This window comes from Echinops telfairi, unplaced genomic scaffold, assembly GCF_000313985.2.
Source record: "Echinops telfairi isolate 266 unplaced genomic scaffold, ASM31398v2 ScPeMD7_4;HRSCAF=17, whole genome shotgun sequence".
Taxonomy (NCBI): domain Eukaryota; kingdom Metazoa; phylum Chordata; class Mammalia; order Afrosoricida; family Tenrecidae; genus Echinops; species Echinops telfairi.
This window is the reverse complement of record NW_022103900.1, coordinates 1,516,161-1,532,072: the sequence shown is the minus strand read 5'-3', so window position 1 is coordinate 1,532,072 and position 15,912 is coordinate 1,516,161. Positions and strand designations below refer to the sequence as shown.

General features: G+C 48.1%; 1 protein-coding gene across 3 annotated transcripts in view; it reads left to right on the top strand.

Moving 5' to 3' along the window:
• The window catches only part of RAPGEF4 (Rap guanine nucleotide exchange factor 4), a 401,293-nt gene that overhangs the window by 289,631 nt on the left and 95,750 nt on the right, over positions 1–15,912 (top strand). For 2 of the 3 annotated variants that reach the window (XM_004703735.2, XM_045298768.1), the window contains 4 exons: positions 4,107–4,160; positions 4,469–4,575; positions 10,610–10,731; positions 12,335–12,518. In XM_004703735.2, coding sequence (XP_004703792.1) covers positions 4,107–4,160; positions 4,469–4,575; positions 10,610–10,731; positions 12,335–12,518 — 467 coding nt within the window. The remainder of the gene's footprint in view (positions 1–4,106; positions 4,161–4,468; positions 4,576–10,609; positions 10,732–12,334; positions 12,519–15,912) is intronic. The other variant, XM_004703736.3, reaches the window with a different exon arrangement.

Genomic DNA, 15,912 nt, shown 5'->3' with positions numbered 1-15,912 from the left:
CCCCCTTAGCACTTTGTGTAGGCAGATAGTCTCTCTGGCAGTGTCAGCACCTCTGCTGATGTTCTGGCTCTAGTTGGGCAGACCCGCTCTACCAGGAGACCTGACTGGCCTCTAGTCATGCTTCCTTGTCCCATCCTGCTGTTGCTAACATCTGGGTCGCCTCGCAGTTACCTGCTGGGCTGCTCAGCAGGCCCACTGGCTGTGACATCATTTCCCAGCATTGCATTGGTTTCTGTGATCCCAAACTGCATGCTTCCCATTTCCCCACATGGACGGTCCACTGCCCAGTGTGTTTGTCTTAGCCTTGACAACACAAGCCCTCAATGTCAAGTATTTCATGACCAAGGGGCTTTTCCAGTTCATTCAGATGAAGCCCGATCCCTGGCACTGCACTGTTGGCTCAGGATAGAGCAGTCTGAGGAGTTGGTGCTGGAAACTCATGGGGTCAGGGTTGTTTCCCTGCTCACCCAGGTGGGGTCAGCTGTGCTTTCCTCCATAACACTTTAATGGACCAAACACACGCTCTTGCGGCGTGAGCGGAGATGTTTCTCAGAGAAAAGTATGGAGGGCGGGGGACACGCCAAATAACTGCAGCAGTGGCACTGGGGTGAGAGAAAGTGGGATTCAGCTGGTTATAATGAGCTGTGTGAACTTGGGAAGTTCCCTACAATGTCTTTGCTTTTCATTTTGTCAGTGGAAAAGACAAAGGAGTGATGATAAACTAGCGATGACAAGTCCAGAATAAATAACGCGACGACAAAAAATAAATAAATAAAAATTTCTTAAAAACATAATGCGATGATGTTTGAGGTGACGTTTCTAAACACCCTGAGAGCGGATCTGGGGTCTTGTCCTGGGGCTGGTTTTCTTGCTCCCATCCTCGCTGCTGCCATCAGGCTGCGATTCCCCTCCCCTGTTCTGCCTGATCGGTGACAGCAGGCTTCTTTTCCTGGACAGCATGAGTTTATCCGGGGCCCTGCTAAGGTGAATTCTTCAAAAAGAACCCTGTGAAGATGAAAGGAAATAAACAAGCAGGAACAAGAGCCACAAAGTCCTGCTCATGACATTGGAACCCAAAGCCCGCTGCTGTCGGGCCAGCTCCAGGGCCTGGCCACTCTGGAGGACAGCGTAGAACTGTCCCAGAGGGTTTCCAAGGCTGTCATTCTTTACAGAAGCTGCCCGGCTCATCTTTCCCTGGGGATGTGACCAGTGGGCTTGAGCCTCTAACCTTTCAATGGCAAAGCCTCTTCTCCCCAATGAGACCTTCGCTGCTCTCCCTCCAGTCCTTGGAGGTGGTCTTTGACTAAGGGTGCCTTCCCCTCCTCAAAGCATCCACTCATTGTGTTGCACGGAAAATGACTATCTTTGAGCCAGAGGTGCTTCTCAGAAGGCTGCCTTTCACCAGATTAAGCAGCCGCGTGGCTCTGGGGTGGACACTTGGATTCTCTAAGGAAAAGACATCCTTGTGTGCCAGTTCCTCTCCCCTCTGAAACAGAGCCAAAGGGGGACAGTGCTGGTTCAAACATGATGCCTCCCTCGGCTTTTCTTTGACTTTCTTCTCAGGGTTCCAAGGAACCACAGAAGGAGCTACCCAACCAGATCAATTAACCTAGGGACCACATTGTGTTCACATATGTCCCTTTCTGCAGGGGAAAATAATCCAACGACTAAGCATCCCCCAGTATTCTGGGGAGCCCTAGGCATCTTCTGTGACCCCCAGCTCCCTCCACCTCTCAAAGTATAGTCCACGTTGTGGAGGGTGTGAATCCCACATCCATCCACCCTGAGCCACCTGGACATACACCTCTTTCCTCCATGACAGGAAGAAGAAATGGTTCTCTACTACTGTTTCGGAGATGAAGCAAAGACTTTTACCAACTGGATGTGTAAGCAAGCAGCCACAGTTATGAGTGTATCAGCCAACCTGTCTCATATGAGGAGAGATACAGGAGTACTAGTGATTCACAAGTCAGAAACATGCAGTGCATGTTAACTGTGCACCCCAGTGCTTTTGAATGATTTCTGAGGTGATCTGGTGGCACGGAGTTCTTCCTTCTGCTCTGAGGAGGTATTGCAGGCTCTGGGTCCCATGGGATCCCCTGTCCCCTCTCCCATCAGTAGGTCTGCCACAAGGAGCCTGGGCTATGCCAGGCAAAGACAGCCTCTGCTTATGGCTCCCAGAAAATTAGACCAGATCTATATTCCTGGGCTGTGCTGGTTGGTTGTAAAAGGAAGCTCTACTGAAACACTTCAGTTGTGCTTGACAGCTGTGCTCCAGTGATTTCAAGAGGGGAAGAGCTCTGCTTGATGCCAGCGAGGTGATGATGAGGTCCTAGCCGTTCTAAAGAAATCCCTATCAGACTGATGCTTTTTAAAAAAAACGTAAAGATCCTTTTTTACATTTCTTCTGCATTCTGCTGTAAAAGTAAAAGCATCAAACCATTCAAATATTTGTGCTGATAAAAAGGGGAAAGGGTATGTTTATACGTGTCTATGTATTGGGGCACATGAAATATTTTAATACTGATCTTTATGTTCCCCATTGATTAATAAAAACGTACTTTCAAATGATGACTGGAGGAAAAGCCACCACTTGATGGTCACTGTTAGGGCTTCAGTTTGTTACAATGAAGAGCAGGGGCTTGTGTATAGAGCGTCCTAATGTACTCTCTGCATTCGTTTTCTGTGGCTGTTGTAACACCTGGCACTGAAGACTCAAATGGTCTCCCAGGGCTTACGCCAAGTGTAGCAGGGCTGCATTCCTTCTGGAGAGTCCAGAGGAGAATCCATTTTCTTGCCCTCCCTAGCTTCTAGAGGTGCGTGGGCCAGTCCTTCTTCAGGGCCTGCCACATGCGGCTGTCTCTCTGCTTCTGACTCTTCTACCCTTCTCTTGCATATTTTAAGAACCTTTATAATTAATTACATTGGTTCCACCCAGGTAGTCTGGAATAGTGTCCTTCTCTTGAGACCTTTCATTTCGTCTCATCTGCACAGTCCCCTTTGCCACATAACAGAACATGATCACAGGTTCTGGAGACTGGCATGTGGGCATCTTTGAGGGCAATGATTTTGCCTGTCATAATCTCATTAAAAACCTGCCATCTTCTCTTACCTTCCAGAATTGGCATAACTTTGATGATTCTGCCACCACATTGGACTGATTTTCCTTCGCCCTCTGTTTGGAAATGCTTTTATTTCAGAGAAAGAATGCTGAGGGGTTTGGGTAGGGCTTGGATGCTGTGTGGCAAGTAACTTCTCTGGGATTCAGCTCCTTTATCTGAACACTATGAATGACAATGTGAGCTTCCTAAAGATCTGACAGTCTCAGAGTCCTGAGAACAATACGGCCAAACCCAACCCACTGCTGCCAAGTTGGTTCTAAGGCACAGCGACCGTGTAGACCAGGGCTGCCCCACGGTATTTCTAAGTCTGCCACTTCTTCCTCTCGAGGAGCGCTTTCACCACGGTGCCACCAGAGGTCCTGAAAGCGATTGCAGTGTAAATGAAAATAAGGTCCACTTGCGGCCCCAGTGTGGTCTAGGAACCTACATGCATAGGACCACCAAGAAGCATCATTTTAACATGCAAAATTTCTTCTTAAAAACATCAATTCTGGCAAAAGAACCCCAACTACAAAAGAACAAATACAATAGCTCCCGGCCCTCCTCGCCCAGTGTCATATCCCTAGCCTCGGCAGCAGGTCATTTTAATCTCTATTTCTGTTTATCTTGATTTGCTCCCCCCCCCCCTCCTCTGATGTTTGTTATATTTTGAGGGAATAGTTATTCCCTTCACGGTAGCTTACAAACATCTAATCATTCCTATCTGTTTGGGTTATTGGTGGGGTTTTTTTTATTGTTGTTTTTTCCATTTAATAGCAATTTATATTTAAATTCCGGCAAATTGAAGAGTGTAACTTTGACCTTTGAATGTTCATGCATTCAAGTACTTTAGACAGATTTTTGCCTCTTGGTGTTTTGGTTTGTTTATTTTTAATTCTATTTTGAGTTTTATAAAAACGCATATTTCTATTATTCCCCAACCCATAATTTTATTTAATGATTTTTTGGCTTAATTTTCTTTTGCTTTAACATTTTATTTTTCAGACACCTCTCATTGAACCTCACGTTCCTCTTCATCCTGCTAACTCCATTACCAAGGTAATGGGACGTAGGTGGGTTGATGAGCCATCAGAGCTAGCGTCTTAAGTAATCGCTGGAGGTGGCCCGTGTGTCAGGGCATCGCATCAGGAAACCTCTGACATGTGCTCTAGAGACAATTCATATTCAGTGCCTCTCACTTCTCAGCACACACAGTGACATGTCACACAATGCCAATGTGTGAGTTACGCTTTTCAAAGCCAGGGTCAGATTGAGAAGTCAGATTGAAGGCTGCGTCTAGTTTGTTTTCCTTTTATAAACTCTCCTTTGTTTTTCTCCTCTCCTCTCTTCACTTAATTAAAATCTAGGTCCCTTCGGAGAAGATCCTCAGGGCTGGAAAAATTTTACGAAACGCCATCCTCTCTCGGGCACCTCACATGATTAGAGATAGAAAGTACCACCTAGAGACGTACAGGTACGTGTGCGCATCCACGGACTGAGTGGCCTTCTCGGATCAGTTAGTAAAGCTGCAACCACTTTCCATGAGACCTCCGGGTTCTGGAAGAGTCTGTGGTTGTGTTGAGTCTCTATTATTTAATTATCCTAATTACTCCTAAGTGAATTTGCCTGCATATTTGTTTCACTGTGATAAGGAAAGAGTAGAAAATGAAAGTTTTATATTCTTGTGTCTTTTAGAAAAACTGCAGAATTTCATTCAGCTTGCATTAACCAAGTCCTTGTTATATGTGAAGCCCAATGCCAGACCATGTTCCAGATATTTTTCCATTTCACCCACAAAACACTCCCAGTAGGTAGTTGCACGGCCATTTCCCAGAGAGTGGAACTGAGATTCAGAGAACTTAAAGAGTTTCCCTTGTCCAGGGAGTCACAAGTCCAGGGAGTGGCAGAGTCACAGGGGTGGACTGGTGGTTCTCGTGTTCGCTGATTTTTTCATTCAATTACTCCTTCACTCCACACTATGATATTCCCTGCCTTAAGGCTACAACCATTAACAAAATATGCCAAGGGCTTTATGAGCGCTACTTTCTAGTGCAGGGTTGCATATAGTTAAGTGAGTAATATAGCATCTGAATAGTTGAACACACAACTAAATATCACATCTGTATAATACCAGTTGACTTTGAGTGGCCACTGGCTCGTGGCGCCCCATGTGTGTCAGAGGAGAACTGTGCTCCATGGGGTTTTCAATGGCTGGTGTTTTCCAGGAGCTGGTCACCTGGCGTTTCTTCTGAGCCACTTCTGGGTAGACTTGAATTCCTAACCCATTGGTTAGCAGCCAAGTGCATTAACGATTTCTACCGCCCACCCAAGGACTCCTATAAAGGAAATAAATAAAGATTTATCTTTTCTTAGCGTTGGAGGTAAGAAATGACAAAGACAGAGATAAGGTAGTACTGTATGTGGCTTGACAAACCTCCTGGGATCCAGGAAAGGGGGGGTGGGCAGTGAGTATAGAATTCTAATCCTTAATTTTTGTTGTATCAACTCAGCAAGCTTCTAGCAATTGAAATGGCTATCCATTCCATGGTCCTCAGGCTTTCCCTGCCACTTCCTGCACCTCTGTTTCAGACTCAGCCCTCCTTTAGCCATTAGCTGTCCCTTTTAGTCTAGACATGACTTTAAAGCCCATTAGAGTTGAGTCACACGTGCTTTCGAAGCCCTGTATGAGTAGTTGATTCCCATAAACAAAAATCTGAAGTCCCAGTGATGGGACAGCACACAGGTTTCAAATGTACGCTGAAGGAGATCTTTCTCTCCAATGACTGTCAATTGTGACAGGTACTATAAAGCCCCGGCCCTGCACTCTAGCAAACCTTCGTAGCCATCAGAATCCATGTGAGTCATGTTCTCGACTTTCTCCAAAGCAGAGTTCCAAGACCTGCAAAGTCTTTCTTTCCCTTTGGCTCGCTTGGTCTCCACTCCGGGGCTGTTCTGCTTGTGTTTGCCACCAGTCAGTGAGCAGACTAAAATTGACGGCTGAATTTCTACAATTCAATTGACCTCTTCTTGATAGAATATGGAAAATGAGATGGGATTTGAGAAGAGCTTTATTTTGGCCGACACCATCCTAAACCATCTTGTAGAACAGCTCCTCCTGGTCTCCCCTTTTACCAGTCTCTGTGTAAGGAGATTCAGGGTGATTGAGGAGCCCTGGAGGTGCTGTGGGCTCTGTTTGGTCTGTTCTCATAAACGCTGACAACCTTAGAAACCATAAGGAGCAAGTCTACTCTGTCCCATGGGTCAAAATGGACTCAGTGCCTGTAGGCCCATTTGAGGGTGGAGAACGGTTTATTTAAAATCACCTTTGATCTTTTGTCCTTCAGCCGTGAAAGTTGAATTCTTTGGGTTGGGGGGGGCATCCCTATATACTATTATATCCCTATACACTATTATAATATTAAGTATATCAAAGGTTAAAAGAAATGTGTCAGATGTCCCTAGGGAGATTATACCCCTTTTAACCCATTACATGAATCTCAAAACTTCATCTAACTAAAGGATCTTTTACTTTTTAAAAGATGTCATATTTTTTCCCTTAAAGATGTGATTATGCTTTTCCAAGCATTGACTTGTGTGAGGGAATTTCCATTAAAATATGTCATGTTTTGTGACAAATAATGGAAACTAGAGGTCAGAAACCAGAATCCAACTATAGCCCTCTGATGTTAAAGCCCTGTCTACTCCACACCCTATGACACAAACCAACCATCTGTTGGTCATGGGCTCTACTAGAAGCCAATGGTGTAACTTTTTTTTTCCTGAACTTGAGTTTCTTGTCCCAGATCTTGAACTTCCCAGTTCCAGCCTCTCTCTCCTTCCTGCCCCGCACTCCATTATAGCTCTGTGGTGTAGTGGTTATACATTGGGCTGAAACCCACGTAGACGACAGTTTGAAATCACCAGAAGCTCCATGGGAGAGAGACTGGGTTTTCTACTCTCATAAATAGTCTCCGTCTTGGAAACCCACGGGGCGTGGCAATGAGTGAGCATGGACTCGAAGGCAGTGAGTTGTGGAATTAGCAAGTGGAAGTCTACTCAAGTGCAGATCACTTCAATCCTCAGTGTACTAGAGGTCTGCTGTCCATTCCAAAATGATTACCCACTGTCACTAGTCAACCCCAACTCACAGAGGCCTCATATAGGGTTTCCAAGACTATACACCTTTACAGGGACAGCCTCATCTTTCTCCCTTGGAGGGAGCGGCTGATGGGCTTGAAACACTGACCTTTTGGTTAGCATTCCAATACCTAATCCCCAGTGAAACCCAGGGATTTCATATCACAGCTCTATGCCTTGTTCTACATCCTCACTGCAAGACTCTTCCCCCAGTTGCTCTAGGGTCAGCTTGACCCTCTCTGCTATGTGTAGCACAGGCAATTGTTGAATTAAAAGCCACATAACATGGAGTTCTCATATTTTCACAAGACTCTTCCCATTAATGAATTCTCACAGTAGGAACGGAATGTTTTGACACATCCTATGTGTGGTTCAGAATGAAGATCGAAGCTCCTGATATGCAGCTGTAGGTTGTAATAACAGCCCTGGGAATCTGAAGCATTCTCACTGTGCCTTCCTTGAGAATTATTTGGGGGATCATACCCGACCTAGGGCACCCCAGGAGCTCTGATAGGATTCAGAGTGTTCTTAGCAAAGACCCTGGGGGGATGAGGCACCAGTAGTTTGCAATTGACTGAGAACCCTAAAGGTTAGCGGTTTGAACCTACCCAGCTACTCCATGGAAGGAACGGTCCTGTAAACTTCTCCCATGAGGATTCCAGCCAAGCAGACCCCATAGAGCAGGCTTACTCTGTAATGCATGGGGTCTCTGTAAGTAAGAAAGCAACTCCTCACCAGCTAACACCACCACCCGTAAGTGAGGACGAGAAAAGGCCTTCCCTCACTGCCATTGAGTCAATTCTGACCCACAGCGACCCTTGGTAGCAGAGGAGTTGAACCTTTTTCTGCCAAGAGCAGAATAATTCTGGCTAGGCAAATACCGGGTATAAATTCCTGTTTACCCAGAAGATGTTTTTCACCCTCCTGAAGATACGATCAGAAAAGCTGAGTGTGTCCGTTTCCCGGGGCTGCTGTACCAAAGCAGCACAGAGAGGGCCGCTTACACCAATATTACTGTGTTGTCACAGATCCAGAGGCCAGAAGTGCAAAATCAAGACGTGGGCGGGGGCGTCCTCTCTGTGTCCGCTCTAGGGGAAGAGCAGTAGATGCTATCACCTCAGTAGAAATCCCAGGTAGGGGTGGGGAACCATTTCTCTGCAAGGATCCTTTAGACATTTATAACATCCTTCGCAGTCAATTTGGTCAGTCTGAGTAAACATTGAATCCACTCACCTCTGACGTCATGGCTAGAACTGCTTCTCTTCGATGAACATGTAATCTTAACTGGTGTTGATGAGTTCATGGGCCCAAAGGCCAGACGTTCCCACCCCTGCTTTATAGGGTGGCGAGTAGACAAATCTTTAAGGGAGTAGACAATCGTCTTTCTTCCAAGGGGCAGCTGGTGGGTTTGAATCTCCTACCTTGCAGTTAGCAGTTCAATCTCTAACCCATAATGCCACTAGGCCTCCTTGGAAAAGACCTTAGAAGTCATCTTTTCCTTCTCCTTTATTTTACAGATGAGGAAACTGAGAACCCACAATTGAAGCAGCATGCCCACGGTCACATAGCTAACAAGTCTGGTGCTGCATCTCATGTTTCCTTAGTTCAAGATTCTTCTCATTGGCTCCCTCTCAGTTACAGCTGTATCTTCTTCCCCTCTAATCCTTTGCCGTCGGGTTGAGGCTGACACATAGCCACCCCACATAGGGTTTCTGAGACAGTCAATCTCTATAGGAGCCGATCGCCTCATCTTTCTCCCTCTGAGCAACTGTTGGGTTTGAACTACCAACCTTATAGTTAATCATTGGGCTTCCTCCCTCAGGACCCCTTCTAGAGAGCTAGAATCAAAAGCCAGACTTCAAAGGAGGGACAGTGCCAGGAGTCTCTCCGTTTTAAACTTAAGAGGTGCTCCCTGGGAGCAGCCCACGCCTCAGAAAAGGGACCACCCTGAGCATGGGAGGGGAGCAGCCAGTGAGTCAGGCTCAGCTGCCAGCAGCCAGCTGCTTCCTGACTCTGCCTGGCTCTATTGTCCCTTGGGATTCATCCCTCGTCTTCAAGACTCCATTTCCTTCCTGAGTCGTCATGCCAGGAACACCTGCCCTTCTCTCTCTCACCCCACCCAGCATTTCTGTGTTTCCTAATGTATGCATGCGTTGAATTCTGTATTTCCTGACCACTTTGCCTAAGAAGCCCTGGAAACTCAACAGTTACGCACTTGACTGCTACCCAAATAATGATCAGTTCAAACTGACCCAGCAGTTCCTGGGGAGAACAGACCTGGCAAGCAGCACGTGGGGCTGCGTTTAAGCACATGATCAGCAGTACAAGACCACCAGAAGCTCCCTGGAAGAAAGATGAGGTTTTCTAATCCCGTAAAGCGTTACGCGCTCAGAAACCCACAGGGGCAGTTCTGCTTTGTCCTGTAAGGTCGATAGGAGTTCTACTCTGCCACCGGGCATCACTTGATGGCTTCTAACAATAACAACTGGTATATATACAGCTTGCCCATCCATGCGGACTCAGCCCAGAGGGGCATCTGAAAGATTACTGTGTGAATGCATCAGAAGCGTTTAGAACTCCTCAGATGGCAGGCTCCAGAGAAGTGCTGATGCTCATTATACAGAACTTTTCTCCGAGCGATTTGCATCACTAATTGCTTGTTTCTCCCAACACCCCTCTGAGGAAGAGCCGTAGTATTACTTGAAAATATAAAGTGCTATATAATTTTGTACTTACACAGAGCCTTTTATGGAGCACCTCTGAGTGCCTCGGGAACGTTCGTTCATTCCTCACGAGGCCCCAGGTGGAGGAAGTCAGCCGTTTGCTTGTCTTCATTTTGCAGACAGTCCAAGATGAGAGCATTTTCTGCCCTGCAGTTAGCTGGCTGAAAATGCTGCCCTCTCAGTGCCCTCCCGGTGTTGCACCTTGTCAGGCTCTTATATTTAACCAGCCCTGCTTCAGAGGTTTTGAGCCAAATGGTTATATTGGTCTTTCCAAGAGTTCGATGAGGGGCAGTGATAGAACTCTCGCCTTTGAGGGGAGCAGATGTGAGTTCAATTCCTGGCCAGTGAAACTGGTACACAGCACAAGCCAGCCGTCGGTTGTCAGTGGAGGCTTGCATGTTGATATGATGCTGAACTGGTTTAGCAGAGCTTCTAGACTAAGACAGACTACAAAATTAAAAAAAAAAAGAAGGCCTAGCAGTCAGCCAATGAAAACCCAATGGAATTCACCAGTGAGGTCCTGGAGATGGCAGAGGGCAGGGTGTTTTGGCTACAGTGAGACAAAGTTCTTTGGGGGTGGGGTTGCCTTCTTGATAGTCGCCTGCAAGGATATGATTTCCCCCTCCTGTCTGTCCCCTCTGTCCCTAGACAATGCTGTGTGGGAACCGAGTTGGTGGACTGGATGGTGCAGCAGACTCAGTGTGTTCACTCCCGGACCCAAGCTGTTGGCATGTGGCAAGTCTTGTTGGAAGACGGTGTTCTCAACCACGGTAAGATGAGCCACAGTCTTTGGAAAACCTTCGAGAAATGCTAAGTGTCTTTCCGGGGTGAGTTGTTGCTCAAAACCCCCGTGGCCAAGGAAGAATGATGGTCCCGTGACAGGGGCCTGCCGAGCTCGCATCTTCATTGAGCAAGACAAACGCAGCAAGTGGACGCTATTGACTGTTGTGTTCCACATTGTACTTCCTAACTTGGGAGAATGTACGGAAGGAAATGAAATTGCAGCCCGGGCGTGTCAGTTCCAATTATGTTTATTAGTTTGCATTCACGGTTCATTGATAGTGTGATTAGACTCTGAGCATCACAGCAACCCTGGGGCAGGGCAGAATAAAGAGCAAGGGAATGTGTGGCTGCGCTGATGGTGGCCAAGTAATGAACTCAGAAGCCGCCTTTTAACTGTGGGGTCTCATCCAGGAGAGCCCATTTGTAATGCCCACGGGATGACCACATTTAAAGTCAGGAATATGCTCTGCAGTTCGGGATGGCTACCAGGCCCATTGGTGAGCAGAGCAGCTTTTTGGGACTGGCAGTACCTTGTGGCCTGACTGCTCATGCCATTTGTTTAAAGACCTCTTTTCCAAATGGGCACGATTGTAAAAATCATCCATTTAATTTTGCAAACACCTGGGAATCCTAGGCTGATTTCAGCCAGTGTTTCTCGTACTTGAATAAGCGGAGCAATCACCAGGTCACCTGTTAGAAATGCAGACGTGTAATTCTGCAGGCCTGGAGGGAGTCCTGGGGTTACGGATTTCCCATAAGCATCCAGATGCTGCTGCTGCTTCTCCAGAAACCACACTCTGAGCAGCCGGGGTCTGCCCCTCCGCTGTAGCTGTGCATGCTCCACTCTGCAGAGGAGAGCTACAGGCTTAAGGGCGTCGAGAGGAAGGATGCTGAGTTGGGTTCATTGCCTATGTTCTACCAAGCACAACATCTTGCTAGGATAAGAGAGAAAACCTTTCCATCTTTTTTATCCTCCTTCCGTTCTCCCCTCCTCCCCATCCTTCCTCTCTTGACCACAGCTGGAAGAACCTTTCCAAGAGTCCTCAGGAGTACATGACCTAGAGGTTGGACTCTGGCCTGCTGACTTAAAATGGTTTCATTCTTTTTTTTTTTTTTAGTCCAGGCACAACTGTTTGTAAGCCATCTTTGTAGAAAAAACAGCAACATGAATTTGGCTCGCGCCAAAATGCTTGTTCAAAAAGAAATCTATACTCTGAAAGGCATTAGGGAGCCTGTGCAGGCTCTGGGTTTTCCACCCCTCCTGTTTAGCCGGCCCTCCTCCCTGCTCGGCAATGCTAGTCCAAGAGCTGGCTGGGCAAGTTGGCAGGTCCCTGTGAGGGTGGCCTCCACAGACCCAGGAGGTGGGTGTGGCTGAGAGGCGGGTGAGCCTGACGGCACCGTGAGGCACCCATGTGTGCCAGCTGCTCCACTGGGACAGGCCAAGCGACCAGGGCCACGCTGCCATTTGGCTCTGCTGCCTGGCACCATCCGTTTACCCCAGGAACCGGGACCCCGCGTGCAAGCGGTGGGGGCAGCGGTGTTCTACGGCCGAGGTGCCACCACTGACTTTGCCCTCCGTGCTTCCCTCAGTGGACCAGGAGCACCACTTCCAAGACAAATATTTATTCTATCGATTCCTGGATGACGAGCGTGAGGACGCCCCTCTGCCCACTGAGGAGGAGAAGACGCAGGGCGACGAGGAACTCCAGGACACCGTGCTGCTGCTGTCCCAGCTGGGGCCCGACGCCCACATGCGGATGATCCTGCGCAAACCGTGAGTAGCCCAGGCCCCGGTCCAGGTGCGCCGGCAGGCTCCCTGGGCAGAGAGGATCTCGGCGCTTCAACGTGTCACCCCCGCCCCCCTCTCCGGCACCCTCGGAGAACCTCTGGCACGACTGGCACGGTGATGCTTGCTCGTTGTCGGTGGGGCGACTCTAGTTCCCGTTCGCACAACTCAAAACGACTGAAGTTTTCAGGTGCTGATGTCAAAACGGAGTCTCTCTATGAAGCGACCTTTGGTCAGTGGCAAACAGACCGGGCTCTGAGTTTCAGTTTGATCGTGGCAGCCACGGTCTTCCCAATGAAACAGGACAGAGTCTGTCAGAACCACGGACCTCAGGCCTGGCCTTTCCTGTGTTGGCCCATGCATTCATTCGGTTAGCACAGCCTTGTCACCCTATTCTGAGGCTCTGCTCTTCAGCTTAGAGACCCCCGTTTTAGTACATCACCAGGAACTCCGTCAAGCCCGCCGCTAGGCAGTCTCTTCTTTCACCCCACTGCAAACCCTCCTTCCCTTCAAGCTGCCACCCACCAGTTGGAGTGGAGCACTCTGCGGTCTCTGGCGAGATGAACTCACTGAAGAATATATTGAGCCCTTACGATACGCAGGTCCCTCTTTAAGAAAAAACCCTCACTGCCATCAAGTCAATTCTGACACACAGTGACCCTATAGACAGGGTAGAACTGTCCCTGTGAGGTTCCGAATCTTTACAGGAGTAGAAGCCCCCCCCCCCCCAAGGAGCAGCTGATGGGTTCGAATAACAGACCTCATGGTTTTCCAACCAACAGGGCCCCCACTACAGCACCAGGGCTCCTCCTAATTTCTCATTGCTTTGAGGCATACAAAGCAGCAAAAAGACACAGTTCCCACCCCAATAAGGTTCAGCTTGGCAGCAAGGTCTGAAACCACAGATGCGGATGAATGAAATTGCCCTCCATCCATCCGACAACCAGCGTCTGCCAGCTGTGGCTGGGGCCTGTGAGTCCTGGACGTGGCTGCCCTCCACTGAACTGTGGGTCCCCACAACAGCGTTATATGGACGTGACTGTGCGTCTGCTGGTGCTTGTCCAGAGTGATGCGTCCCTCAGATCAGCTTCCCTGATGCCAGCCCCTCAAAGCAGTGCACTGCAGTCTCTCTGAGTCCAGCGGAGTCCCTCGCCCCGGGATTCGTTCCCTTTCACCTGCCCCAACTCAGTGCTGCCCAGGAGGACTTTTCAGGCTGCTTCACTTTTGTCTCACCATGCCCCTTTGTCACGCTCTCCGCTCGGCTCTGATATCCCCAGGCCTTTCCTCCTCCTCCCGGGTGGCCCCATCATCCTTCACTCTAGAACCATGACTTTCCGCTTCAGAACCCTTTCTTCAAATAAAAATGTACTGGGAAATCCAAAATATCAATCAAACAAACAAAAAAAGCCAGGGCTTCTATGACTGAACCAGGAGTAGAGTCCAAAACACCTGCCCAGCCAATTGATCCTCCTCTGTCCTGCAAGGAGCCCTGGTGGTAGGCGGTTTTACTCTCAGCTGCTAAACAAAAGGTTGGAGGTTCAAACTCAACCGCCACTCCGCAGGAGAAAGGTGAGGCAGTCTGCTTCCATTCCGACGCGCAGCCTTGGAAACCTGGTGGAGCCGTTCCGGTTTGTCCTACAGGGTTGCTATCAATAGAATAACTTGACTGCAACGGGTTGTGTTTTGATTGGCTTGGTTTGCTCCAAAGGCTTATACACACAGGACTGAAGGGACGACAGAGAATCGCCAGGACTTGGGGAACTCAATCTGAAAACAGCATTCTATACAACACTGTCTTTCCTGCTCCTCTATTCCTCTCTTGCTTTTCATTGCACTGTGTCCCATTGTCCATCCTTTGTAGGTTGCCACCATTTCCTGGGTCTGTCCCTTCTTGCTAATCCCTTCTTGCTAATCTCCTTGATGCCCCCTTCCCTGTGCAGTGGTCCTGAGTCAAAAATGGGACATTGGGCAATGTGTGGGAGGGAACATGCTGCTGGCATTCTTTGGGCAGTGGTTAGAACCAAAAGAAGACTAAGCATTCTGCAATACCTAAAATAAAAACAAAAACTTAAACAAGTGCCCTCAAAATAATGCCCCTGTTGACAAGCATTGCTATCAACTGTATCTCACATGAATGAGCAGTATCACACTCTGCTCCATTCATTCCTTCATTGGTGTATTCGCCGTATTTCTTGATATGTTAGGTGCTAAGGCTACAGCATTAAACAAGAAGCTTCTCCTTTCTGGAACTTCCCGTCTAGCACAAGAGGCAGATGGTGAAGAATCAGTTATGCAACAACCACTGAGTCGCAGGTGCAACACGTGCTACAAACTGTGATGTGAGAACAGGGCCGATCTCAGGTTTGGTTCTCGAGAGATGCAAAACATGAACATTTATATATGTAACTAGAGAGAGAGAAGCTATATCAAGGAAAATGGCTCACGCAGGTGTAAAAGTGGACAACTCTTAGCCTGGGCGGGTTCTAAGTCCGTGGGCCAGTTGTTCAGCTGGAGGCTACTCACGCCGCTCCAGGGTCTGTTGGACCCAAGATCTGCAGGAAGACCACAGGCTGTTGACTCCAGTCCAAAGAACCAGAGGTCGGGGAGCCAGACATCCGACCCAGACACAGCAAAAAATAAGCAAGCTTTTCCACGGCATCCTGATATTGAAAGGAGGCCACACCCCCATGGAAACTTCCTTTTAATGGTATCTGGGCAGTGACCTGAGTGAGGGTATTATGTTCTACGCTAATCTCATCTCATGATGAAGGCTTAAACCTGATTGGCTGTGATTACATTATGTTAGGTCAGGGCACGGGGGCTTACTAGGTGTTAACTATGGGACCACTGAGAATGCTGGCCCAGCCAAGTTGACACAACACTGCAACTCTCGCTCTGAGCCTCTCACGGAGTGTTGCTGTGTTGGTTGTGGGGCAGTTCCAGCTGACAAAAGCCACGTGTGTTTTGAAGTGGAACTGTGGTCTGTCTGGTTCTTCAGTGGCTTTCATACTTTGGAAATAGATCGCCGGGTCTTTCTTCCAAGGTACCCCTGGGGTGAGTAGGCCTACAATAAAATTCTCTAAGCAAGTGAGTAAATGACTCCAGAGTCCCGGCCAATGTTCACTACTCTGTTCTTAGTTCCTTCAAGAGAGGCAGAAATGCCATCCAATGCACAAATATTTTTGAGCACCTACAAAAAGGGATTTTTAAAAATTAAATAATCATTGTATTAGGGGCTCATACAACTCATCACAATCTGTACATACGTCATTTGTGTCCAACACATTAGAACGTATGTTGACTTCATCATTCTTACAACACCCGCTTTCCACTTGAACCCTTGGTGTCAGTTCATTTTTCCCCCTTCCGCCCCCCTCCCCCC